Source organism: Pelophylax lessonae (assembly GCF_965119305.1).
Source record: "Pelophylax lessonae genome assembly, chromosome: 1".
NCBI lineage: Eukaryota > Metazoa > Chordata > Amphibia > Anura > Ranidae > Pelophylax > Pelophylax lessonae.
The window spans coordinates 614,623,981-614,651,305 of record NC_138768.1 but is presented as its reverse complement, the minus strand read 5'-3'; the positions used below and the strand labels follow the sequence as shown (position 1 = coordinate 614,651,305).

The window sequence follows — 27,325 nt, the reverse complement described above, 5'->3', positions numbered from 1 at the left end:
AGCAAGTAATCTCGACATTTTAGCTGCATTGATCGTAAAAAAGCAGGACCATCTGTGTAGTAAAGAAGAAAAATACTTTTAATCCTGCAGTCATCAGTAATGAATACATCCAGTTCTTTAACATAAATGTAAACTTTATTGTTTGTTACAATAGTAAATTCATTCTGATAGTTCAGTCAAAATGCATCATACCATTACATGTCCTTTTTTAAAATGTATTTCCCGTAATTGAGATGCGAAGTAGCCTCTGCCATTTCTAGAACATTAAACTAATTTAAAAAAAAGAAGCAGCATAAATGGCAGCACCATTTAAAGCTAAAAAAAAATCCCTTGTGTTGTACTTCCGTAAAAGAAAGAAACCTTTTTTTTATATTTTTAAGTAGCTAGGAAATGTGCTCCTATATACCACAGGGTTGTACAATGATGACTGCAAGTTCCTACAGGGTTGCATTTACAGTAAGTCTTAACTGTACTCTGACGCATGACAGCAGCCTCTAACCCTTCTTCTCTAATCTGCTAATATATTAATCTAGCTAACTAATACAATTAAGAAGACTACATCAAAACATTTAACATCAAGTTACAATAAGTGCTTCCTTGAAATACTAGGAAATTGTACATGTATTTGGCTTCTCCAGACTTGGTTATAACAGACAAAACACTCTATGAGTTTCTGAAGAATATGGCTTGAAACAACATAAGTTTGATTTCAGACCCAGGTACAATAAGTACCTATTGGCATTTTTTTTTAACCTGTCTTTAATGCACACAAGACATAGAAAAATACAAGAGTGTGAAGTAAGACAAGTCCCTTGGAATATGGGAGATTGTTACAGGAATTATTATTCTCCTCTCAGATTTATTGAAAAAGAAATAGTAAAGATCTGGTGTGTTATGTTATCTGTGTGGACCAGAAGAGGGCACTTTAATCAACTCTGTACTGCTTCATAAGCAAATACATAAAGCACAGTGTTACCGAACTCACACACACAGCCCTGCAGTAGTAGTCAGATAAGGAAACCGTTCTCAAAAAATAAAAAACAAGAACTATTCAGCGTTATAGAAACCAGGTTTTCGTCATGGACTCTGAGTAAAACATTCAGATAACACCTTCAACCTTCTTCTCTTTTCATCCCTTCTAGCAGGTAGTTCAGCAAGTGATGAGGCTTTGATACGTGTGTTGTCCAGGTGCACAAGTCCACTGTGAGACACACCAGATATAAAGATATGTAAAATGATTACAGTCTAGATTTAATACTGTAGTAACCAGCTTGGGCAGATGGTTTCATTTGCATATTGATAGGAACCACACCCCGTACACATTACAGCATCCTAGGTGAAAAATCCAGAACGCAAAACATTATAAACCTTGGCCAGGAGACTGGATTTATATTCCTGTGTAAACCTTGTCTCATTCTTGAAATAGGTCAGTAACAGATTACGGGCAGTAGTAAAACACCAGAGTTTTTACTGAAGAACATAGCAATAGCCTTTCTTCCAAAGGACTTGTTAAAGTGGGCTGATGTTACAGACCAGTTTCCGTTCCTTCGACATACTCGGAGTGCTTGGCGCACTGATCAGCTTCACGTTTTAAGACAAGAATTAAATAAACTATTACAAATTCACTTTAGTTGTCTCTAGGATCTAAGTGCTTGAGATATGGTTTTCTTTGTGCCTTTAAAATATTTGCTCACTCCCAATTCTGTTTTGTTTGTATTCATCTTCTCTTAATTTTTGATGACCCTGAGCTATGACTTGGCATTAAGTTTCACCATTAGTCAGCCTTGGCAGCTTTCCTTGTTTTGGTCATATAGGCTTCAAAGAAGAAGCGGCAGAAAAGCACAAAGTAGCTGAGGTACATGATGGAGGACCACACAATATTGTGTACATGGGATGGGCACTGTCCTTGTTGCATCCAAGCAAAGACCAGGTAATTCACCACGCACCCAATGAGCATCTGAGTGATCTGGGATAAAGTGATCATCATGGCAAACTTTCGAGAAACTCTAAAGCCAGCGGCTCGCAAGGCATAGTACGAATACATAACTGCGTGTACTCCATAGTTCATGGTCATAAACCACCCGCCGCCGGCCACCATGTCTTTGTATGAATACCATGAATACAGCAACACTGTTATATGGTGGTACCAGTGAAGGAAGATGAGCTTCTGTTTCCTAAGGATGATAAAAATGGTGTCCCCTGAAAGAAAAGCAAAGAAATACCATATGAGAAATGTATTTTAGGCACACACTGTACACTCCAGATGCTGCATACTATATTTTAGGTGCATCCAGAGATCGTAACGGTAACACTGTGCTGCCCGTTAGTCACTGTAGAGATGAGCGGCTTTGTACCCTAACCAGGAAACTATGCGTATTAGCTGAAGTCCCCTGCCTTGCAGCAAGGCAGTGGGTGGAGGTTTACTAAAACTGGCACACACAGAATCTGGTGCAGCTGTGCAGGGTAACCAATTAGCTTCTAACTTCAGCTTGTTCAATTCGTCTTTAAGAATAAGAACCTATAATCTGATTGGTTACTACGCAAAGCTTCACCAGATTCTATGTGCACCAGTTTTAGTAAATCTCCCCCATTGTATAGATCAGAAGACAAATGCAGGTACATTTGTAAAGTTCCTTACAATATTTAAAAACTTGTTACATGAAGGAGCAGGGTTGTTGCCACAGTCAGATCCATAGTTTAAAAAAGAAAAAAAAAAAAAGAAAAAAGGGATATATATATATATATATATATATATATATATATACATATACATACACACACATATACATATTACACATACACACACACATATATGCACACTATTCATATTCATAACAATTAGCCACTATATAATTTCTAATGTTATTAACACTAGAAGTTTAAACCTTAAGATAAATGAATTGGAAATTATTGCTGCAGACTATAATGATTTACGATACTCTATTGTATTCTACGGTGACATTGTACTACATAAACTGATCCAGAGTGGTGACAAGTCAGTCCAGGGTTTAAGCTGAGATTAAGTCATTTACAGCTTATAAAAGAACAGACTAGGACTTGTCAGCATTATGACTGAAATAATTTCACCTCTAAATGTTCTTTACTGCAGATATGGTGACATTTCAAGCACTCACCAGTACCTAGATACATTAACTATGTCATTTGTGTATTTATTTTAGAAATATATTCAGGTAAATTTCAAACATCAACAGAAGCATTCCTGTAGTATTTAGTTTGTACTACAAATATATCTGATTCATGAACAAAGTAATCAATAAGTAAAGTAAAGGTTTGTAAATTTACAGGCTGGATACTGCAAGATAAAATGGACCACTTTACAGAGCACATAAAGCCATGATGTACATTTACTATCAGAAGACTGCAACTAATCAATAGGGATTTTGCTGAGGATTCTGAAATAGGATGTCAAAGCTCATTGATTTGGTAAAGGTCTCTAAAGAAGAAACAAGTACAACTTATCTATATTCACCATACAACGCTCAGGGCAGTTTATTAAAATCAGACTGGTGTCAGACTGGTGTAGAAGAATGTAGAATTAAAAACCTTAGATCTGCGTGGCTACATTTTTTTTCTCTTCCACATACAATCTTCATATAGTTAACATGTAGCTTTCCCTGAAAGAATGGGAACAGGCACACACCTGCATATTTGATCAGATGCAAAAAAAGGATGTGTGGTAGAATACACCAGATACGAAATGTCAAAGCACTCCTCTTAACACGCTGGCCGACAGCCACCATTTAAGTGGATGCAGAAGGGCAAGGTACAGGACTGTTTGCAGGATACACATAGAAAAGGGAAGTATAATGAGTATAACGGAAGTATTTTGAGACACCAGAGGTCAGACTGCATCAACTCTAAAGCCCCGTACACACACACAGATCGTCGTCATACAAACGTTCGTCTTTTCTCCCCGGGATGTCGGTGTCTGTTGAAAAGTGCAAAGACAGCACAAGGACAGCACAAGAATTTTGTCCGCAGACTTCAGCTGACTGCAGAAGTGATGTCATGTAATGGTTAACTTTCCCTGTGTTTTTTATTTTCTGAGCATGCCCAGTCTTGCAAATCTGCGGTCTGTCGGCTGATTTCTGTACTGACAGGCAAACAATTGTCCGTTCTGGTGTCCGCAGACAAAAATTTTCATGTTTGCAAGAAAGACTCTTGTCCGCGGATTGTGCGCAGACAGCTGTCGGAGGCACCATACTAACACGCGTACAATCGGCAGATCTTTCGTCCGCCGACGTTTGTATGACGACGATCTGTGCGTGTGTACGGGGCTTTAGGCTCCGTTCACATGTAGGCGTTTTTGGGCGTTTTTGGAGCGTTTTTCTGCTCACTAATCAGCTCTCAAAACGCCCAACAAGACAAATCCCATTCATTGCAATGACCCCTGTTCACATCTGAGCGTTTTGACGCCCTAAGGAAAACGCCCAACGCTCAAAAAAGTACTTGAACTTCTTTTTGGGCAGATCACAGGCGTTTTGTCCCATAGACCTCAATGTAAAGTGATATTTGGCGTTTCACAGGTGTTTTACAAGCGTTTAGTTGCTCCTGATCAGCTCAAACAGCACAACTCTCCACCCAGCTCTCCACCCAGCTCTCCACCCCCTTGGCATGCCTCTGCTGTGAGCACATTTTCCTGAAACATGGAGAACAGCAGTTAGGCAGTTTAGGTGACCAGACCCTGCCATACCAAGGTGACCGTAATGAACTTTACTGACTTAGCCTGCTGCCATACCAGGGTGACCGTAATGTAGTTTAGGTGAACTGACTCTGCTATGCCAGGGTGACCGAACTCAAGGTGACTGTGAACTGACTCTACTATGCCAGGGTGACCAAACTCTTCCATGCCAAGGTGATCGTAACGAAGTTTAGGTGAACTGACTCTGCTATGCCAGGGTGACCAAACTCTTCCATGCCAAGGTGACCGTAACGAAGTTTAGGTGAACTGACTCTGCTATGCCAGGGTGACCAAACTCTTCCATGCCAAGGTGACCGTAATGAAGTTTAGGTGAACTGACTCTGCTATGCCAGGGTGACCAAACTCTTTCATGCCAAGGTGACCGTAACGAAGTTTAGGTGAACTGATTCTGCTATGCCAGGGTGACCAAACTCTTCCATGACAAGGTGACCGTAATGAACTTTACTGACTTAGCCTGCTGCCATACCAGGGTGACCGTAACGAAGTTTAGCTGACTTAGCCTGCTGCCATACCAGGGTGACCGTAATGTAGTTTACAGTGAACTGACTCTACTATGCCAGGGTGAGCAAACTCTTCCATGCCAAGGTGACCGTAATGTAGTTTAGGGTAAATTGACTCTGCTATGCCAAGGTGACCGTAATGTAGATATATTTATGGAATCAAAAAACACAATTTTGAAGCCATAAAACCCAATAAATGCCCCTAAAAAGTGCATAGGGTTCTGGATCATGCCCCAGGGACTATGAATCAGGCAAAAAAAAGTTCTTAAAAATTGTCGTTTTTGATAGAGAGCCAATTATTAAAAAAAAATAAAAAAAAAATAAAAAAAATAAAAAAAAAAGATTTCTTTGGATTTAGTTTCTGGGGGGTCTAAAAAGTGTACCTGTGAAGTTTCAGCTCTGTAGCATGTCCAGAACCATAAAAAAAAAAGATCATGCAGAAGAGGAGGTCCCTGGGAGGTCCAATGCAGAGGAGGAGGTCCCTGGGAGGTTCCTTTGCAAATGTTGTAAAAAAAACACTCTGCTTTTCCATTGGTCACCTAAAACACCTGTTAAAAACGCCCAAAAAAACGCCTGTAAAACGCTTGCAAAAACGCCTATAAAAACGCCTGTAAAAACGCCTGTAAAACGCCTGAAAAATGATAAACAAACGCCTGAAAAACGCCAAAGCCTACATGTGAATGGAGCCTAAAACTCCAGCTTGTATCTGCTAATTTGGTAATTACACAGTGGTTAGGAACTTCATGGAATAAAGACACACCGAAATGGTTTCCAGACACAGAAGGTCAAACTGCTTGGCTGACGTCCATCATTGCAGCGAGAATGGAGAGGACAGCCACTTTAGGGATGCCAGTTTCTGGTGTCGAATCATCCGTAAGTTCTGCTATACATCATGTTAGTCTACATCCTATATGTGCTTCCTGCATTGAGCAGAGCAAAAATCTTTGATCTGCCCAGACCAGCTCCTCATAGGATAAGTGGGTTTTTAACTAATTTCTTCAAAGACTTCAATTTTGTTAATTGACTGGGCAACCTGTGCCTCCTAACTGATCTAGAATAAAGGCCTATTCATACTACTCCATTTTCTTGCAGTAAAACAAAAGAACTTTACTGCACAAAAAAAGCATTTTTAAAACCCAACTCCAGAATATTAGGAATTCCCCCTACCACCCTTTAACTAACTACTGGTAAAAAAAACAAAATCCATTTTACTTACCTTGAAGCCACGGCCTTCTCTTCTTTTCTTTTACTCTCTGGGGTCCTTTTTTTGAGTCCACATCATTGGTGGAGGCTACACTTTCAGCGATTGGGTCCTCTCTCATTGGCTCCAGAGGCTAGAGAACTCATAAGGTCAGTGAGGAGACCACTGCTTAAGACGGTAAACAATAAGAAAAAATGTCTGGTCCCCCCAGGGCAGGAAATTAGCTTGGCTCATAGAGGGAACAGACTTTGATCTATTACACCGCTGGATGGCTTAAGAAGAGGTGTTGTATATAATGCAATGTGCATCAATTACCCATTTTCTTTTTGTCTGGCATTGGGCTTTAGTAGAAATGCTATTCTTTCTTATGTGGCCAGTTCATCTATGTGCCGTAATTTAGTGTGCTTTTAAAAGGGAAACTATAATGGTCCAAAAGCATCTATACATTTGTGTATAACCATGCACAGTAAAATACGCATGCATAGATATGAATCGGTAAGGGTTATCATGATTTCCATACACACACTTGCTAGATATGTAATATCTACTACATAACCGCACAATGTTCCAGTCCCTGATGTATGTTACATATGCAACACACATGTACCCTCTACTGCTCATCAGCATAAAACAAGTCCTTCTTATTGTTGTCGGTTACCTCTTGCCATATCTGAATACCATCTCTTGTTTTGCAGTGTAGTGTCCCCAACGTTCAACACTTTTGGCTCAAAAACACCTTGCGAAAAATTCATGAAGAGTGTTGTAGACATTCTTTAGAATTCCTTTAGTTGCTGCACTGAAAGTGACTGTGCTTGTGGCCTACATTAATCTGTCAGTGTCCAGCATGGAGTTTGCAGTGACCATACCGGACACTCTTTCCTTAGTGCACTAAGACAGACACTGCATCCGTCACACTGACAGGTGCATGACCAAAGAGTTGGGCAGTGGTAGATCCATAGCTGCTATTAAGTTCAACAGCGGCTTTCAAATCTGCCCACTGCTGTGCGCAGTCCATCAAAAGTTAAGGCAAACCTGATAGAAGAAGAAGTCTTCCAGTTCCCCATCAGGCTCTGCCCACTCAGCAACACATAAGTCACTTTCCAAATATTGTCATTGACATATTTGCATTATAGCATGAGCACTATCCCTGCATTTACATTTTACTTTCGACCAGTGAATCTCCCTTCCAACAGCTGATTGGGGCCAGGAGTAAAACCCTGTGTGGGAGAGCAGGGCCTCATTGTATATGCAATCTCTGGCAAGCAGTGCAAGCTATATTTAAATGAAAAAAAAAAAAAAAGACTTCATGAAGCTCATTCCACAAAAAAGTGAGGCATTCCTAAGCCCTGGTTCACATTGATGCTACTTTGAAATTGTGCTACTTCACTTGAAGTAGCACAATTTCAAAGTAGCAGGTCAGCACGATTTCAGGTGCTACTCAGGTGCAGCTTCACGCATAGATGTCTATTGAAGTCGCACCTGAAAAATGACAAAAGTAGTGCAGGAACTACTTTTACAAATCGGTGCAGCACCGCAAAGTCGGCGTCGCACAGATAGGAACGGTACCATTGCCTGCAATAGGCTGAGACTTGTCATGTGATTTGACCTGTCAAATCGCTCCAATGTGAACAAGGGCTAAATATACAGTTGCACGTTTGTTTAATAGGAGGGTTTAGGAACAGTAATAATAATAAAAATAAATATGACATATACTGTAAATAGGTCTTTTACAAGAAACCACAGGTATGGTTTTGTTTCCACTGGATTTCTTCAGGAAAGACATTGTACACTGCCTTATGAATATAAATAAGCAAATAAACTTCTCATAAACGTTTCATTAAAGGCAGGTTTTGTGCTATGCCAATATAGTATAATGCAATGCACTACAAAGTGCTATACTGCTGACTCCCTTTTTATGTCTTGTGATAAATGCACCATGACATTGTTATTATGATTCACTCAGTGTTTGCTTTGATAGCAACAAGATATATTAGTTATGTCACCCGTTAGATTTGCTCAAAATTGTGTCCTTAAATCACCCCTTACATTCTCTGAATAGCAAAAGGCATGGAATCCATCTGCCCAAGTCTAGATGCAAGGGTCACGTGTGAAGAGTGGGGGGCTCTAGGCTACTAGTGGTGAGCCGAATATAAACTGGGGACATGGGTGCTGCAGGCTCTTAAATCCCTCCATTGCGGGCATTAATGCAGACAAACTGGATTACCGCTTTAAAGCACAACTGAAACTCTCCTATTTTTATTGCCAGGCCTGCAAAACAGCTGGGGGAAAACTATGCATGCATACCTGCAAAATTTTCTTCCCTGTGACTGTTTGAAATACTGACGAAGCTGACGAAGGTGGTCTCTGTGTCAGAGGGAAGTAATGGCATTTGTCACAGAAGTAATCTTCAGGAACTCTTTTTTTTTTTTTCTTTTGTCAGCAACAGTGTGTGAGGGCAGTTCTATCACTACACTATTCCTCCTTTCTATGCAACCTTTAACCACTTTACCACTAGAGGATTTTGCTGTCTTACGTCTGGGGCACTTTTTGCGATTCCGCGCTGTGCGACTTTAACTGACAATTGCGCGGTCGTGCGACGCCGTACCCAAACGAAGTTTATGTCCTTTTTTTTCCCCACAAACAGAGCTTTCTTTTGGTGGTATTTGATCACCTATGCGATTTTTACTTTTTGCGCTATAAACAAAAAAAGAGCGTAAATTTTGAAAAAACAACAATATTTTTCAAATTTTTTTTATGTGAAATTCCCCCCAAAAAATGTAAAAATCAAAATTTTTTAAATTTTTGGCCAATTTGTTTTCTGCTACCTATGTTTGGTAAAAAAATTCACAATAAGCGTATTTTGATTGGTTTGCTCAAAAGTTATTGCGTTTACTAACAAAGGGAAAGATTTCTGTAATTTTTGGTGTTTTTTTTTTTAAACGCGTAATGGCGGCGATCTGCGATTTTTTTTTTGCGGGACTGCGACATTGCGGCGGACGGATCGGACCCTTGACTGACATTTTTGACACTTTTGGGGGTACCAGTGACATTACTGCAGTAATCAGTGCTATATATATGTACTGTTACTGTAAAAATGACACTGGCAGGGAAGGGGTTAATTTTATTGGAGAGGGAGGGGTTAATGTATGCCTGGTGCTTACTAACGTGTGTGGGGGGAGGGGACTATGTGACACAAGGACAGATCCAGGGTTCAGCTATGCTGAACCCTGCAATCTGACCCTGCCTGTCATTTAGGAGATCCGCCCGCTTGTGTTTACACAAGCGGGCGGATCTCCACACTAGATCCCAGACGATCGGGGAAGAGCAGCGGCAAATCGCCGCTGCTCCTCCCATGGCCCGACTCCCGCTGTGACTGAATACAGCGAGAAAGGGGAGTGTCTGACGACGTAGTACTACGTCGTCAGACGATAACGAGCCACTTTGCCGCAGTAATATTACTGCAGGCAGACGTAAAGTGGTTAATAAACCTGGGGGGGCACTGCCACATCACAAAGATGCTATTATAGGGGCCAATTTGCACCGAGACTATGAACAGGGAAAACATGTGAATAAAAAAAAGTGCCAAAAGCTCTCCGAAAGGGCAGAGAGGGAGATTAAGGGAACCTTTAGACGACTTTACAGGTGCATCTCATAAAATTAGAATATCATCAAACAGTTAATTTATTTCAGTAATTCAATTTAAAAAGTGAAACTCATATTTTACATAGATGAGTTACACACAGAGTGATAGATTTCAAGCATTTGTTTCTTTTCATTTTGAGGATTATGGCTTACAGCTAGTGAAAACCCAAAATTCAGTATCTCAGAAAATTAGATTACATAAGACCAATAAAAAAAGGATTTTTAATACAGAAATGTTAACTTACTGAAAAGTATGTCCATGTACAGTATAGTATTCCCTAATACTTGGTCACGGCTCTTTTTGCATGAGTTACTGCATCAAAGCGGTGTGGCATGGAGGCAATCAGCCTGTGGCACTGCCGAGGTGTTATGCTGAGGAAGCCCAGGTTGCTTTGATAGTGGCTTTTAGCTCCTCTGCATTGTTGGGTCTGGTGTCTCTCATCTTCCTTTTGACAATACCCCACAGATTCTCTATGGGGTTTAGGTCAGGCAAGTTTACTAGCCAATCAAGCCCACTGATACCATGATAATTAAACCAGGTATTGGTACTTTTGGCAGTGTCGGCAGGTGCAAAGTCCTGCTGGAAAATGAAATCAGCATCTCCATAAAGCTGGTCAGCAGAGGGTAGCATGAAGGTCTCTAGAATTTTCTGGTAGAGGGCTGCACTGTCTTTGGGCTTAATAAAACACAGTGGACCAACACCCACTGACTGTGGAATTGTCACACTGGACCTCATGCAACTTGGATTTTGTGCCTCTCCACTCTTCTTCCAGATTCTGGGACCTTTATTTCCAATTGAAATGCAAAATTTCACGGCAATAAGGTTACAGAGCCTCCAGCACCTCTTTGATAACAGTTCACTCTCCAGTTATTATCCTTGCTGTCTTCCTGAAGAAGTCCTTATGAGGAAATGCATTGATGGCAGATGTGACGTCAGACGCTGTAGGGAATGTGAAATTGTAGGATTTACTATGTTTGAGTCTGTTCCTAAATGTTTAAATGTGAGTGCAACTTTAATGTTTTAAAGAAAGGTGTATTATATGCTACGCAATAGTGACTGTTTCCTTCTATCTCATATGCTCAGCAGAAGGCTGGAAAAACAAGGAAAATAATTGGGAAGTAAGCCGGTAACAGAGGGTTGCTGGAGGCTCTGTAACCTAATTACGGTCAGGCAGAATATGGCCTAAAGAGGTCCTTTAAACCCAGTGAGCAAGATATACTTTTAGAGGTGATGCACAGAGGTGAAAGATTGAGGAACTAGGAATACCTGGCATGTGGTGGACAAATTCACTGAATAACGTTTTCGAACTGCCATGTACTGTGTATTTATACACTGAATATTTGTGTATAGAGAAGTTTTTTACATGCGTTTATCGCTGAATTTAATGTAGTTTTTAGAGGTTTGATGTGACTCGCACATTATTATGTAATATTTATGGCGCTGATTGTTTTTTACTTATTTATCCTGGAGGATTGAAATGTATCCAGCAGCATCAGAAAGATTTTATGGGCGACTAGGGATTAGAGCACAGGTATTGTCTGGTTTCCAAACAGTGGTGGGGCTTATAGATGGAGAGGTGGAGTTGTTTCCATAGAAACATGTGTAAAGGGGAGGAGTTTGTAAGATGAGCACGCCCATGCGGGGGCGCCAGGAATGTTTCTGCACCCAGGCATCTGTGACCCTAGAATCGGCCCTGGTGTGCTGAAACACAGATTGTGACAAGTCACTGCATGTAGCTGTATTCAGGACAGGGCTTAGAAGATCCAATGAGACTCACGGTTACAGGTGAAACATACTCCGAGTGTCCTGACTGTCTTTGGTGGCAGCATCACAGCATCATCTCAAGCAGCGGCATCCGATGCTCACAGCGGCTCACAGGCTTCGCGCCAGTCTCATCTTTCTCCGTTCTACTCAAGCTTCCGCGCAGTCAGTAATCTATACCGGCTTCAGCCGAGGCAATCCCTGGGCTTCACTGTTCACTACGAGAGACTAATTGGTCCCGTGTGGAGTGTCCCATGTTTCGCCTACTGTTCACTTTAGTGGGCTTCTTTAGAAGCTATAGGGAGGTCCTTCTAAGAGTCAACTTCTAGATATGCAAAAATGTAGTATTTCCACTAGCCTCTTGGGACATGGCAGCATAGAATTATATAATACTTGCTTTAACCTCAGTGGACACTTGCTTAAAAAAGGTCATATTCAATAAAAACAGAACACACCAAGAATGCAACCAATTTCAACTTAACTAACTATGTAATCATACACACCAATATTGGTCCAGAAAATTTCCTAAATTCAACTCGCGGTTCATACCTTTTGGGAAAAGGGTACTCAGGTCAAATATCCATTTTTTCTATGCCTGCTGTAGGACCCTAACAAAGTCCCCCATTCTTTGTGGTAATTTGACAATTCTCCCTTCACTGAAACAATCGGCATTCCCTCCATGTACCTCCCTTAAATGCAGTACCATGGGGTTCAGTTTTTTTGAGATTCCGAAATTGTTTTTTTCTTCTTTTTGATCAAACGTATATGTTCCCCAATCCTTAGTCGGAGCGGTGTCTTAGTTTTCCCAACAGAGGTTCTTACATGGGCATTCCAGCATATATAAGACCCTACTCGAGGAGAAGTTTATAAAGCTTATTATTTCAAAAGGTCTTAGCGGGCACTGATAACCTACAGAGTGGACCTGCAACCAAGTCTGTGTACAGAGCAGCTGGAGAAGTCCCAGTTGGGGATAGAATATGTGCAGGGTTAGTTTTCCGTCACACATAGTGTATTGCTTTTAGGCCAAAAATGTCAATTTTGGTCTCATCTGGCCAGAGCACCTTTTTCTACATGTTTGCTGTGTCCCCCACATGGCTTATCGCAAACTGCAAACAGGACTTCTTATGGCTTTCTTTGAACAATTACTTTCTTCTTGCCATTCTTCCATAAAGGCCAGATTTGTGGAGAGCATGTCTAATAGTTGCCCTGTCGACAGATTCCCCCACCTGAGCTGTGGATCTCTGCAGCTCCTCCAGAGTTACCATGGGCCTCTTGGCTGCTTCTCTGATTAGTGCTCTCCTTGTCAGGTCTGTCAGTTCAGGTGGACGGCCAGGTCTTGGTAGGTTTGCAGTTGTGCCATACTCTTTCCATTTTTGGATGATGGATTGAACAGTGCTCTGTGAGCTTGGGATATTTTTTATAGCCTAAGCCTGCTTTAAACATCTCCACAACATTATCCCTGACCTGTCTGTGTGTTCCTTGGCCTTCATGATGCGGTTTGTTCACCTAAATCCCCTAACAAACCTCTGAGAGCTTCACAGAACAGCTGTATTTATACTGAGATTAAATAACACACAGGTGGACTCTATTTACTAATTAGGTGACTTCTGAAGGCAGTTGGTTCTACTAGATTTTAGTTCTAGATTTTCAGAGTAAAAAGGGGGCTGAATACAAATGCATGCCACAATTTTCAGATATTTGTAAAAAAAAAAAAAAATTGAAAATCATTTATCATTTGCCTTAAAATTTACAATGATATGCCATTTTGTGTTGGTCTATCACATAAAATCCCAATGAAATACATTTATGTTTTTGGTTGTAACATGACAAAATGTTGAAATTTTTAAGGAGTATGAATATTTTTTTAAGGTACTGTAGATTAGCCTATTGCTGCTGCAATGACATTTTCTATTCCAGCTGCATGCAAAAAAAAAAAAAAAAAAACTGTTGCGTGAAAAAAACCCAAAAAACCACAACAGCACTTTAACCACTTGCTGACTGCCTAACTCAGATTTATGTCGGCAGTCAGCCACTCACAGGCAAAGCGACGTAGGTCTACGTCGCTAGCCTGTGAGGCTCTAGGGAGCAAGTCCGATGTCCGCCGGGCACTCGTGATTGCCGTTACAGCGGGAGAGAGGCAGGCGGCTAATGTAAACACAGCCGCCTGTCATTCTCCCCTGTGTAAGAATGGAGATCATATGGTTCTGCTATGTAGGACCGTTGATCTCTGTTCTTACACCTCAAGCCACATCCAATCACAGTTAGAAGCACGCCCCTAGGGACACACTTAACCCCTCCCTCTCAAATAAAGTTAACTCCTTCCCTGCCAGTGTCATTTTTACAGTAACAGTGCATATGTATAGCACTGATTACTGTAGTAATGTCACTGGTAACCCCAAAGTGTCAAAAATGTCAGTCAAGGGTCCGATCTGTCTGCCTCAATGTCGCAGTCCCGCAAAAAAAAAAAAAAAACAAACAACAAAAATGACAAAAATCTTTCCCTTAGTTAGTATACGCAATAACTTTTGCGCAAACCAATCAAAATACGCTTTTTGTGATTTTTTTTTACCAAACATATGTAGCATAAAACAAATTGGCCTAAAATGTTAAAAAATTTTGATTTTTAAATATTTTTTTGGGGGGGGGAATTTCATATAAAAAAATGTGAAAAATATTGTTATTTTTGCAAAATTTACGCTCTTTTTTTGTTTATAGCGCATGATCATAAAAAAAAAAAAAATCGCACAGGTGATCAAATACCACCAAAAGAAAGCTCTGTTTGTGGGAAAAAAAGGACTTCAAATTTGTTTAGGTACAGCATCGCACGACCGCGCAATTGTCCGTTAAAGTAACGCAGTGCCGTATCGCAAAATAGGCCCTGGTCAGGAAGGGGGTAAAATCTTCCGGGGCTTAAGTGGTTAAGCAGTGTATACACAGACCAAAAATTGTCCGGTTTTGCAGGAACTGGCCAACTTTCGGTCCATGTGTGTACTGTTGTCTGTTTAACAGAAGCCAGTCTAAAGACTAGCTTCTGTTAAACTGTCCTGCTAGGGAAGACCAGCATTTGATCAGCGCTTGCAGTCAATGGCTGTCATTATAAAATAGTGCAGCATAGGAGATCTCTGCATCTCACATAATTTAGGTTGATGAAGGGTCTGTCAGGTTTTTTTTTTTTTTTTCGTTAAACCAACTGGTTAAAACTAAAAATAAAAAAATTTGCTTTAGGCCCCTTTCACACATTCCGGTCCATCGGCGGACTCAGTTTATCCGCTGAGCAGGTGGATGGCAGCTGTGTCTCCGCGCTGTGTGCGGAGACAGAGCTGTCAGGTCCCCGCTGTTCTCTATGGGGGCATTGGATGGGAACAGACCGCCTGCCCATTCTCATTCGATCCGCTGGACGGATGGAAAATAGGGTTTCCATCCGTCCAAATTTGACGGATCGGATGGGATGTCAGCGGACATGTCTCTGCTGACATCCGATGCCCCATAGAGATGCATGGGGCATCCGTTCAGATCCGCCTGTGTGAAAGGGGCCTAATACATAACTGTTCTGTTGGTAAAGTTTCCAATAACTTTAAAGTTTTTAATAACTCTGGAGTCAATTAATTATTGATAAGGGGGGGGGGGGGGATTTCACAATATTTTCTAAATTAATGACACATCAATAAATCATCTAGGTTAGTCAGAATGATGTTTTCATAACCAATGAAGCCTGGGTTCACATGTCTATGCTTTCGCAGTCATGTACATATTTTTCCATAGACGTCAATGGCCCAGAAAAACACAGGTACATTTTTTTACAATACAATGCGCAAATGTTAATGGCCCCACTGGAAAAAATGTATTTTCATGACACACTGCAAAATGCACATAAAAGTCTGAAGGTGTGAAGCAGGCCCTAAGCTCCACCTATGGTGCACTGACTATTTTCATCTACTGTAACACACATACATCAGGGTCAGTACAGCATTATTTCTTTACAGCTCTGAGATTTGCAGAAGTGAATCACTTTGTGCTGGGTGGGATATACTTCTGCACAGCATAACTGTACATTATGGCACACTTACCTTACAAGTGTACCCACCTCTGGTACTGTTTAATCTAGGCTTCCAGCTGCCTCTTCGCGCTCCAAAATTGCCATCTCTTTTGTTGAGTCTTTCAACTCCCCAGGAATCCTCTTTCCAATCCATCCACTGGGCAGTCACACAGGAGTTACATATACCTCACCACCCAGCTTCATTCTCAGCATCTTGCAGATACCAGGAATAAGCAGAGAGTGTACGCTGCATGGGCATACAGTGTACATAGAAAACACAAATTTGCTAGAGAAGACTTTTTGGCAGAAGAGACTTTTCATCTATCTTTTAGTGGGTTTTTATTTTCAGAGTTTAGTTTCACATAAAGTGTTCAGTGAATGAAGTATACATTAACTAATTCTGTATATTCTCGTTGTGTCATAGGTTTGTTTTCTCCAGGTGTTCCAGTTTCCTTCCATATTTAAAATGCACTAGGAGGCTAAACAGCTTACACCCAAAACTGTATTTAGGACATGTATATCTCTACTTTCTAAATTTGCTTGCGATACAGATTACATATTGCTGAAGTGAGATTAATAATTCTAGGTCCATCATCGGCAGTGAACGTTAAACTGATGACATGTAATGGTTTTTCAAGTATTGTCTATGGAAAATATAGGGTACCAAAAAGTTTGTCATCGTTTTGCAGGCTCTTGCAAAATTTAAAACTTGTCATGTTGGGTATCTTTTTATACAGTGCAACCTCATCTTTTAGATTTTATAATAAAATTGAGTAATAGATTACTTTTTGTGCCTTTATAAGACATAACAATTTGGGTCAACCACTATTCTTTTTGAGGGACTTGGCCTTTTTTTTGTTTAATATATGTTTATTGAAAGAGAAAGTGCAGTACAGAACACAAACAATAAATCAGTCGTAAGACATACAGAGGAACAACCAGTCTTACAAAGATATAGCTGTTGAAACAGCATACGACATGAAAAAGATGTCTGCAAAGTAAAATTAAGCATCAGTCCGTGTAAACAACACCAATATAGATCAGTGAAGCATTCCTCATGTAGAAAGTGTAAGAGAGTAGAGAGAAGAGCAGGAGCAGTGAGAAGAGCGGGAGCAGAAAGGGCAGGAGAAGAAAATGAGAAAGAAGGAAGCAAAGTGGACCAAACTGGAGAAAGGGAGAGAATAAAGAAAGAGAGAAAGTATGTGGGCCACGGGTGTCAAATCAAATATAACAGGACAGTCATTAAGAAGAGGAGCAAGGGGTCGCTGAAAGACAATGGAGAACAGTACTCAAGCAACTAGAATCAGGTAGTACAGGCACTCCAACAATAACCAATGTAATCACTTTGCATTATACGTAATGTCACAATCGGTAAGTGGTATAGCAGGCTAAGACTTATCTTGTTGGGGATACCCGGAGGGGTTTGAGGAGCAGACAGATAAATATGAAGGGGTAGTTTAAAACGTGGACCACGGGGACCAAGTAACTAGAAAAGAATCTAGCTTGTAATGAGATATGTGAGAGAGTTCTTCAAAATGACAAACTTCATCAATTTTCCGTATCCATTGACCAATAGAAGGGATAGTTGGGCCACCCCAGAAGCCAGGGATTAGTGCCTTGGCCGAGTTCAGTAGGTGTGGCATAAGTGAGCATTTGTAACGAGGTATTGGTTTGGTGGTGCAATGTAGTAACACAGTCCAAGGATCCGAGGAAAGTACCTCCCCTGTAATGTCTTGTATAAAGTGGAGTACTTCTGTCCAAAACGGCTTGATCAAGGAGCAGTACCACCATATGTGAGCATGTGATGCGGTATCTCCGCAGCCCCTTCAACATAACGGGGCTGGAGGGAGATATGGCATGCAACTTTAGTGGGGTGTGATAGAGGGACTTGGCCTTCAGAAAATATATAATGTTTGGGAGTTTTACCTATTTTGCATGCCTAAAATGATTTAAATAAAGGGGGCAAAAATGGCTCTAGCAGCAAAAGGGTTAATAGGAGTAGGCCAGAAATAATGGAAGCACAGCAAGAATTACAATTTACTAAGACTGTCAGCTTTGCATAGCTCATTATGAAAGAAAGCGTATTGAAAGTTGTTTCTTGTTGTTAGAGAACACATCAGTTTTTTTTTATAGCAGAACATTTTGTGCAATGTGTTTTTTTTTCTTTTTCTTCAAACAGCGGCTTTCACATAAACCTTTCAAACCATATGGAAGATAAAAATATTTCACACAGCCAGTCTCCCTTGGACCATCTACTGTTAACTTGAAAATCTATTTTCAGCATTCAAACAAACACGGATTCTTTTCATTTTAGGATGAAAGTTACTTACCCAGCTCTGGTGCTTTGCTGAGCACAAATGCATATGCCCAGAATTTGCTGACTGGTCCATAATAAAAGCTCTGGTCACAAACGGACTGCTTGAGGCCTTTGGTCATCAAAATGTATAGCATATATGCACCAGTCCGGACTGCACCAAATATACTGAAAGAAAACAAAAGTGATGAACATGCCAGAAATTCTGCAAACATTTATATAATAAAATGATATTTACTGGTATTGTATATTTCACATATTTTTCTACATAATATATATGCTTTACATTAACCTAGAAAAATACAAGAAGCAGCCTTCATCAACCTCAAGATCATACATATTATTGTACCACTTTGATAAATTCTGCATATTTCCCTAATAGTCTAGTTTAGAATAACCCTTGATAGTGTGTAGAGTCAAAGAAATGTGCACCACTCCAAGCCTCTGGAAGCTTCCCTATATTGGAAACAGTTACTGGCTTGGGGTCTGTCACTCCTCCATACATAGCTCTGTAAAATCAGACAGAAAAACCGCACACTGATGATGTCTTCACAGGCAAAATTTCAATCAGCTGACAAGCTTCAGCACATGGTCTCGCCTCCAGAACCACTCTTCTTACATGTTTCGCCTGATGGGCTAAAGCAGGTCATATACTGATCAAAATTTGGTTGGTTCCCCAGGGATTAGCTAAAGTCCGATGAGTTTGTGGCCACCCCTGCTCAACAGAAGGGACATGCTGCAAAACTTCTTGACTGACTGTAGCTGCTGATCAGTATATTTTGACAGCGGCAGGTCCCACTGCCAAAATGCCGGCAGGGCATGGGATTCTTCTATCCACCTCGTTTGTGTGGACAGAACAATCTCAGCCTGAACAAAAATAATAAAAAAAAAAAACAACAAACCATCTATGGCTTATTAGTGAAACCCCAAGGCCCGAGGGCTGAATCTGACCTGTCAGGCAATTTTAGTGTGGCCCTCGCACCCAGGGCTTTTCCGCTGGAACATAGTAGAACGCCATTCCTTGATTTCCAGGTCTTGCCCTCCACTCCCCACTGTCACTTGTAAAATGCAGAAGCCTGCTGTTTACAAGGACAGCTTTCCTCTCGGTAGCTCTCACAAATCTGCCTGCCCTGCACTCACGCTGGGGACAATAGAGATGCAGGTGCAGTGTGAGATGGGGCATCATGTGGTAATCTGCACTGTGATCCCAATCTGTGCCTGGGTGCACAGATGGCAAACAATGATCTCTTTGCAAGTGAGAGAGGGGCAGAGCCACCTACACTGCCGGGAGGCACTACAGCTTGGCCGCGTACGTGAGATGTGAGGCTTTTTTTGAGGGGAGTGGGGGAGAGATTAGGGCAGTGGTGGGAGATGTGTGCAGAGGTGGGGGATGAGAGAGAGTGGTGCAGAGGTCAGAGCCGAGGAGGAGTGGAAGTGAGATGTGAAAGAGCTGAACCCTGTAGACTGTTCATAGCACATCCCTAAACCTTGTACTCTGTATGTAACGCACCCCTGAACTCTGCACTCTTTAGGAGTTTGACATCCCTGATCTATAACCAGCTTTATTCATAGAGGAATTAAGCCTATTGGGTGAAACATGCCAGAGGAGTGGTCCTGGGGGCTGGACCAAATGCTGAGGTTTGTTGGTTGATTAAAGTTTTGTCTGGGAAGACATCATCAGTGTGCACCTTTCATTTTGATTATACCGAGCTAAGACTTTGGTTTCAGTAATTTTTCTTTTGGACGAATACCTGTTTTTTTGAATGTCTTTAAGAATTCAATTTCTTTTCACTTAAGATGGTGAAGTAAAAGGGACAGAATAGGGTTGATGCAACAGAGGAAGCAGGCAGAAAGAGAAGAGTGAATTAAGTTCAGTAATGATTTTGGCCATTCCCCACTATTTTCAGTCTGCAAGCAGTTTTAAAAAGGTGGTGACCAAGTTTGTTCGAGGTTTTTTCGAATCCTAGTGACAACCCCCACCCAACCCAGTCAGAATTCCAGTGATATTATTTAAAGTTTTCTACCTGAACACAGCAAGGCTGAGAGACCATAGAACAAGAGGTTTTCTTAGCTCAAACTTTTCCCGTTGTTTCATTAGGTGCCGACCACCAAATATAAAGGCAGCGTACAATGCAGAAAATAAAAATGATTTCTTCCTGAAAAAAAAAAAAAAATTATAAGACATGAAAATAATTCCAGTATTAGTATCCTATCATCTAACCAATGTTGATAAATTATATAGCCTTGTTCATAAAATCATAACATATACTGTATATAGTCATCATGTGCCGTAATAAACTATTGGTCCCTGCAGCTTTAAGGAATAGGCTAGCTCCAGACATATCTGCTGTTCTGCCTCTCCAGACTAAGCACTGCATGAGTGACCTCTATAACTGATTGAGTTGTGGCAAGATAGCTGTAGAATTAGTAGCAGGCAGACAAACCAAATGACATTCTGTAGATTGCAGAATGTTTTTATCGAAAACGTGTGATCTTAAGGCTCGGTCGGTTTACTCTGTACACCTTATGTGAATTACGCAGGAACTGCACCACATTCCTGTGAAATTCATAGGTTGTTCAGTGTGGTGCGATTTGAGCCTATTCATTATGAATGGGCTCAAAATGCACTGAATGCATACACCTTATTTGGAGCTGCACCGAACCGGATTGCACTGCTTTTGGGGTGTCGTTAACAGATCAGATAGGTTAAAAAAATAAAAATAAAATCATAGTATGTCTAGCTCCACCAGAATACAGTACATATGATGAAAAGAGGGCTAAAGCATGAAGAAGGGTGAGACTAACTACATACAGCAGCTACAGAGTGATGTAGGAAGTAGCTTACTTAAAAGGGAAACAGACAAGATACAGAATATCAATATATATCAATTTATTACATAATATCCCATTATGGAAGCTCTGTTTAAATTAGTGTCAGGGACTTGACTACACAAACCACATATTTGCAAATTTATGCAACTAAAACCTCTGTTTTAATTGCAAATTACTGAACCCATGTATTTTAGGGGTGAACCAACTAATTGACATAAATCGATTAAAAAAATAGTTGTCAACTAATTTCATTATCGATAAGTTGGTCAGTCGATTAGTTGGCCTGCATACAGAATGCATTATTTGTTTACATAACAGAAATTACAGTGCAGCACACATGCAGCTCAGTACACTGCCCATACATCTCAGTTTACACAGTGCAGCACACATACAGCTCAGTACACCAGTCAAACACCTCAATAAGTGCCTGAGAACATGTTAATGTGTGAGGAGCAATGCCTTGTGGGCAGGCCTTTTTTTTCCTCAGAGAAAAGGTGCAGGAACTCACCCCCCTCCCCTAGGTTACGCCCGTCTCCAACCCCTACCCACCTCAAGGATCACCAATTGTCTTCTTCCCTACACCCTAACACCGCCCCCTTTTGAGAACAGGGAACCAAGTATAATTTTGGGGGTCATACAAGGTAATTTGTATAGAATTTGTTAATTAAAAAAAAAACAGACAGGCCCCAATGTCCAGCAACAGACAGGCCCCAATGTCCAGCAACAGACAGGCCCCAATGTCCAGCAACAGACAGGCCCCAATGTCCAGCAACAGACAGGCCCCAAACGTCCAGCAACAGACAGGCCCCAAACGTCCAGCAACAGACAGGCCCCAAACGTCCAGCAACAGACAGGCCCCAAACGTCCAGCAAAAGACAGGCCCCAAACGTCCAGCAAAAGACAGGCCCCAAACGTCCAGCAACAGACAGGCCCCAAACGTCCAGCAACAGACAGGCCCCAAACGTCCAGCAACAGACAGGCCCCAAACGTCCAGCAACAGACAGGCCCCAATGTCCAGCAACAGACAGTCCACTATCCAGTCAGCACTATTAGACATCCCATATCCTGGCAGTAGCATTATTAGACAGCCAGTCAGCCCCTACATAGCAACACTGAAGGTTTATTACTGACCAAAATCAATGTACCTAGTATTCCTTAGGCATTGAGAAGTCAGGAGTCTCAGGACAGGACATCACATGGCAGTTCTTCCTTACAAGAACATCAGCTCTGCTACAGTGAGAGACAGAGTGCAGCTGATATCACTCTGTGCTCCACTCTCTTAAGGCTGCAGCTGGAAAAATAGAAGCTATTGTGTCGGCCAATGCTGCTGCCAGCTCACTCTGTGAGAGGGCAGCTACATAGAAGAAGCTATAAAAAAAGTTCTGCTCTTTGGCACAGGTGTCAGAAAAAAGCCCTGCTTGTGGGACATGTAGTCCTGGGCAGGAGAAGTAAGTGAGCGATTCTGAACGCAGAATGTTTTTTTACCTTGCTATAGGGGCACTTTATGTACCTTTTGATGAATGGTTGAATGTCGTTTCAAAATTTCAGTTGCTTTTAAAACATAAAATTTTGTAAAATTCTGAATGAAAACCACATACGCTTTCCGAAACCTTGTTTGATCAAGAAACCTTTTCTATTCTGTTCCTTTGAATTTTCTTGTCAATGTGGGAGAAAATGAACATTGATTTAATCCCACTAATGATTAGAAAATCGAACAAACTTCACAAAACCAAATTTTTTGAGGTTTTACCTGCTTATTACAGGGAGTCTATCATGCATAATACTATATTACAGGCCTGTCTGAAAATCTTCAAAATAATGTTTTGGGTCTTTTCATATTTTTTTTCTTTAAATAAAAATTTTGATCTCGGAGGCTGATGATTCAACCTCTATTAGTATATACATCTACTCTGTTATTCTCAGAGTGAATTAAATATTTTGTTCCCTAACCATATAGCTGGTAATTTAGATTTACCACTACATATAGATATCCAATAACAAATTGTCTTTTTTAAACTTTACGTTTTAACTAAATTATACACAACACTTTGAGGTTTTTATTCAAATAAACAAAACAATAATTTGGCCAAGTAATCGATTATGAAAAAATATATATATTTCTTTGGTGCTGGCTAGGGGCTAAGAGGGCTGGAAAATGTTTGCAGTGTACTGAAAGCACATATCTTATATGAAACTGTACCATTATTCTGGGTAATCTAAATACAAAAAAAAAAATTAAACTCACTTTAATATTGTTCATTGTAAAATATTGGTAAAGGATAAGAGATAAAGGGTAAGAAAATGAGTCAAGATGGCACTTGGCAAAGATAAAGAACAGCCGTGTTTGTGTAAATTTAAGAGGTAACATGAAGAAGCTCCACTAGACAGTCATCTGCAGTTGGAAAGAAGTAGATTCAACCCACATGTCAAGATGTATAGTTTAAGCCTCTTTGCTAAATATTCGCAGTGTCAGTTTCTTGGCAGTCCTACGTATGCAGCTGATTAGGCACTTGGCACCAATACCGAGCTAAGCGAAGTGCCAATAGTACTTTTTGTTGAAATGATAACAGCTGTACTCCCACTTCATTAATAAAAGTGCAACTGGAGATATCAAGACTGACAACATAGAGCACAGAAGGCTAAAACCTCAGGAATTGCAGGTCGCACATAGGTCAGGATACACCACTACTCACTTAGAAGACTGACAGAATGATCCTAACAAGATACATTTGTACATAGTTCCGGATCACTTTAATAAAGAGGAAAAAAAAAAAAAAACAATAGCAGACACTACTGTAAACCAAAGGATGTGAAAAAAAAAAAAACACTAAACAAAATCTAAAATATTCTATTTTATGTGAAATATTTTACCTGCAAAAAACATTAGTAATACTGGTCAGTCACTACCTACAGTGAGGGAAAAAAGTATTTGATCCCCTGCTGATTTTGTACATTTGCCCAACGACAAAGAAATGATCAGTCTATAATTTTAATGGTAGGTTTTAACAGTGAGAGACAGAATAACAACAAAAATACCCAGAAAAAAGCATTTCAAAAAAGTTATAAATTGATTTGCATTTTTTTTTTTTTTTTAAGAACATTTTATTGAAGTTCAAAAACTCATTTACAAACATTGTTCAAGAAATAGAACTACGAAAATACGGTTACATAGAAGTAATTGTGCCAGGAATATTGTTCAAATTCAGCATGAAAAGAATTGCGAGGAACTCCAGGGTATAAAATGGAGCTAGAAAGAAACTTCATAGTGTAGTGGAATTTTACATTGTGAACAGAGGGAGAGAAGGGTAGGGAAAGTAGGGAGGATGGGGAGGAAGGAGTTGAAAAAGAGGAGGGAGAGGGGGAGGGAAAAAAGGAGCAGAAGGAAAGAGTGGAGATGGAAATGGAAAAGGTTGAATTTGTGAAACGGAGAAAGAGTCAGAGGTCACCAGTAATAGGGTTATTATATGTAGCAGAGTTCTGTTACCATATACTATGTACGTGTAGCCGGGATATTAGGAAACTGTGCGTCACATAGGCAATCACTAGTAGACATATATGAGAGACACTTTCAAAAGTACTAGCGATGGCACTGTGAAACGAAGTGCCATCCCCAAACACACTTGCATGTAGATAGTTATTCAATAGGTCTTAGGTAGAAGCTATAGGAGAAACCACATTCCTGGGAGGGAAGTTAGACCATTTTTTGGTGAACCGGGTGGTAGAGTTAGTAGGGTGTAGATACAAGCCTGTGGCTTCTATATCACGGAGAAGATGCAAATCAGTTGTTAACTCTGTAAGAGTTGGAGGGGAGGTAGCCATCCAGTGTTTTAATATCAGTCTTCTCGCTATTAGGAAACAAGTTATCAGCCAGTGTTTGTGGCCGGTTAGTGTTTTCCAACTACTTCTTGGGATGGTTAAAGCCTCAGGATTGAGGTATCCAAATAGTAAGAGGTATATATCTTTTGGAAGCTGCAGTCCAGTGTAACGATGCACATAACGTAAAGTTTTGTCCCAAAAGGAAGAAATAGGCGGACACGACCAGAGTTTATGGAGCAAAGAAGGGTAATGTTCATTGCACAACGTGCAATGGTAATGAGAAACGTCCAGAGACCACCGGAGATGAGGAATATATGCTCTGTGGAGGATTTTAAATTGCTGTTCCCTCCAAAATTCATTTGTGATGTATTTACGGGTGGTGAAATAACCTGATAGGATCTTTTGGTCTGCATCTTCCAAAAGGAGGACTTTATTCCAAGGTTTTGCTACTGTAGTCGCAAGTCCCTGAAAAAGTTCAGCATGTAGTGGCTTATATAACTGAGAGATTTTGTGTTTATCTTGTTGTAGCCATGAGTCCACAAGGGAAGGTTGAAATCGCCCTTGTGATGGCAGGTAAATGTCCACAAAGCTTATGCTTTGTCTATAATAGAGATAGTGACTAGTAAGAATGTTATACTTTGTAGAAAAGGCTTAAAAGATATAGGTTTGCCGGTTGAGACATCAAATAACTGAACAAACCGTTTTACCCCCCACCTCGATCAGTCCCCATAAGCAGTATACGGATCTGCTTGTGGAAACATGGGATGGTCATGGATAGGCAAATATCGGGAGAGACGCTGAGGGGTACCCAAACACCTTATCTCCCTCCAGGCCACTACGGTATCTCTGAGTAAGAGGTTGTTTCGTAAGTGTAATGGGAAGTCCCCTTTTCCACAATGCGGCCATATGGGTCTCTAAAGTAAAATTGGTATATCTCGACTCACGGCTCAACCAGTTCAGATAGCCCCACATGAGGAACACAATAGTGTACATTCTCGTATTGGGGAGATCTAAGCCCCCTTCCCTTTTTTCAAATGAAGCTTGGCGAGTGCAATCCTGGGTCTCTTACCCTTTCAGATAAAGGAGGAGACTGCCTTGTGTAGACGCTGAATATTGGAATATTTAAGTAGAAGTGGAATAGTTTGAAGGGGTAGAGGAGTTTCGGAAAGGTAGCCATTTTGTACAGATGGCATCTGCCGAAGGACAAAGGTAGGGTCGTCCAATTTTTGAGTTCCGCAATCATTTTATCAATGACTGGGGTGAGGTTTAAGCGATAAAGGGAGGATGTGAATCGCCCTATTTTAACACCCAAATAGGTGATGTGACTGGTGGTGATGCGTAGGGGGGAGGAGGAAGCCCATAAAGGGGTGTGGGTGGAGTTTAAGGGAAGAATTTCACTTTTGGTAAAATTTATACGTAGGTCCGAGCAACGTCGGTATGTGTTGAAAATATCCTGGATGATAGGCAGATCATGTTCGGGGTCCGACGTAAAAATCAGGACATCGTCTGCGAACATTGCTGTTCGCAATTCATCTGGGCCCACCTTTATCACCCGAAGCTCAGGGTGCGACAGCATGGATCTCGAGAGTGGTTCCACTGCAAGGTTGAATAGCAGAGGAGAGAGTGGACAGCCTTGACGCCTCCCTTTGAACAATCTAAACGATTGAGAGATATGTCCTGCTATCACCACCTGAGCCTCAGGGGAGGTATACATGGTCCTAATCAAATGAAGAAAAGAGCCAGAAAAACCCAGGTGCACTAATACTCTGTCTAGCCATTGAATGTTGACATTGTCGAATGCTTTTTCAGCATCGAGTGTTATTATGGCCGCTTGGTTTTGAGGGTAAGCTTTGGACATTTCTAGTGCTACCAGGACCTTCCTCAGGTTGGATGTGGCCGATCTTCCCTTGGTGAAACCAGATTGGGCCGGGTGTATAAGTGAGGGTAATATGGATGCCAGTCTATCAGCCATTATCTTGGACAGTAGCTTGGAATCCACATTAAGGAGTGAAATTGGTCTGTATGAGCCTGGGTCCATAGGGTCCTTTCCTTTCTTATAGATTAACTTGATATGTGCCTGATACCCCGTGGGTAGGTAGGAATTTCCCTGAGTGATGTGGTTAAACACCGAAAGCAAAGTGGGGGCAACCGCGTCCACTGCCAATTTATAAAATTCGGGGGTGTACCCATCTGGACTGGGGGATTTGCCTAAGGATAGTTGTGCAATAGATTTCGTGACCGCTGTCATGGAAATGGGAGCGTTAAGAAGATTCAATTGATCCTGGGAAACATGGGGGAGGTTGATTGAGGACAGCCATTTCGAGACTGCGTCCTCGTCGTATGGTTCGTGGCTATATCATTTCTTGTAAAAGGCTTTGAAGGCCTGGTTAATTGCCGCTGGGGAGTCTACAATCTGACCATCAGCATTTCTCAACTGGGTTACGTGTGTGGGTGTAAAGGTCCTTCTGCATAGAGAGGCCAGCAATTTCCCTGGTTTGT

General features: G+C 41.0%; 1 protein-coding gene across 1 annotated transcript in view; it reads right to left on the bottom strand.

Annotated features, from left to right (window-relative positions):
- Positions 1 to 333: 333 nt before the first annotated feature.
- ELOVL6 (ELOVL fatty acid elongase 6) overlaps positions 334 to 27,325 on the bottom strand; it is a 144,350-nt gene continuing 117,358 nt past the window's right edge. The window contains exons 2-4 of the mRNA XM_082270902.1: positions 20,203 to 20,334; positions 18,195 to 18,346; positions 334 to 2,199 (exon numbers count right to left, since the gene is read on the bottom strand). Coding sequence (XP_082127028.1) covers positions 1,775 to 2,199; positions 18,195 to 18,346; positions 20,203 to 20,334 — 709 coding nt within the window. The 3' untranslated portion in view covers positions 334 to 1,774. The remainder of the gene's footprint in view (positions 2,200 to 18,194; positions 18,347 to 20,202; positions 20,335 to 27,325) is intronic.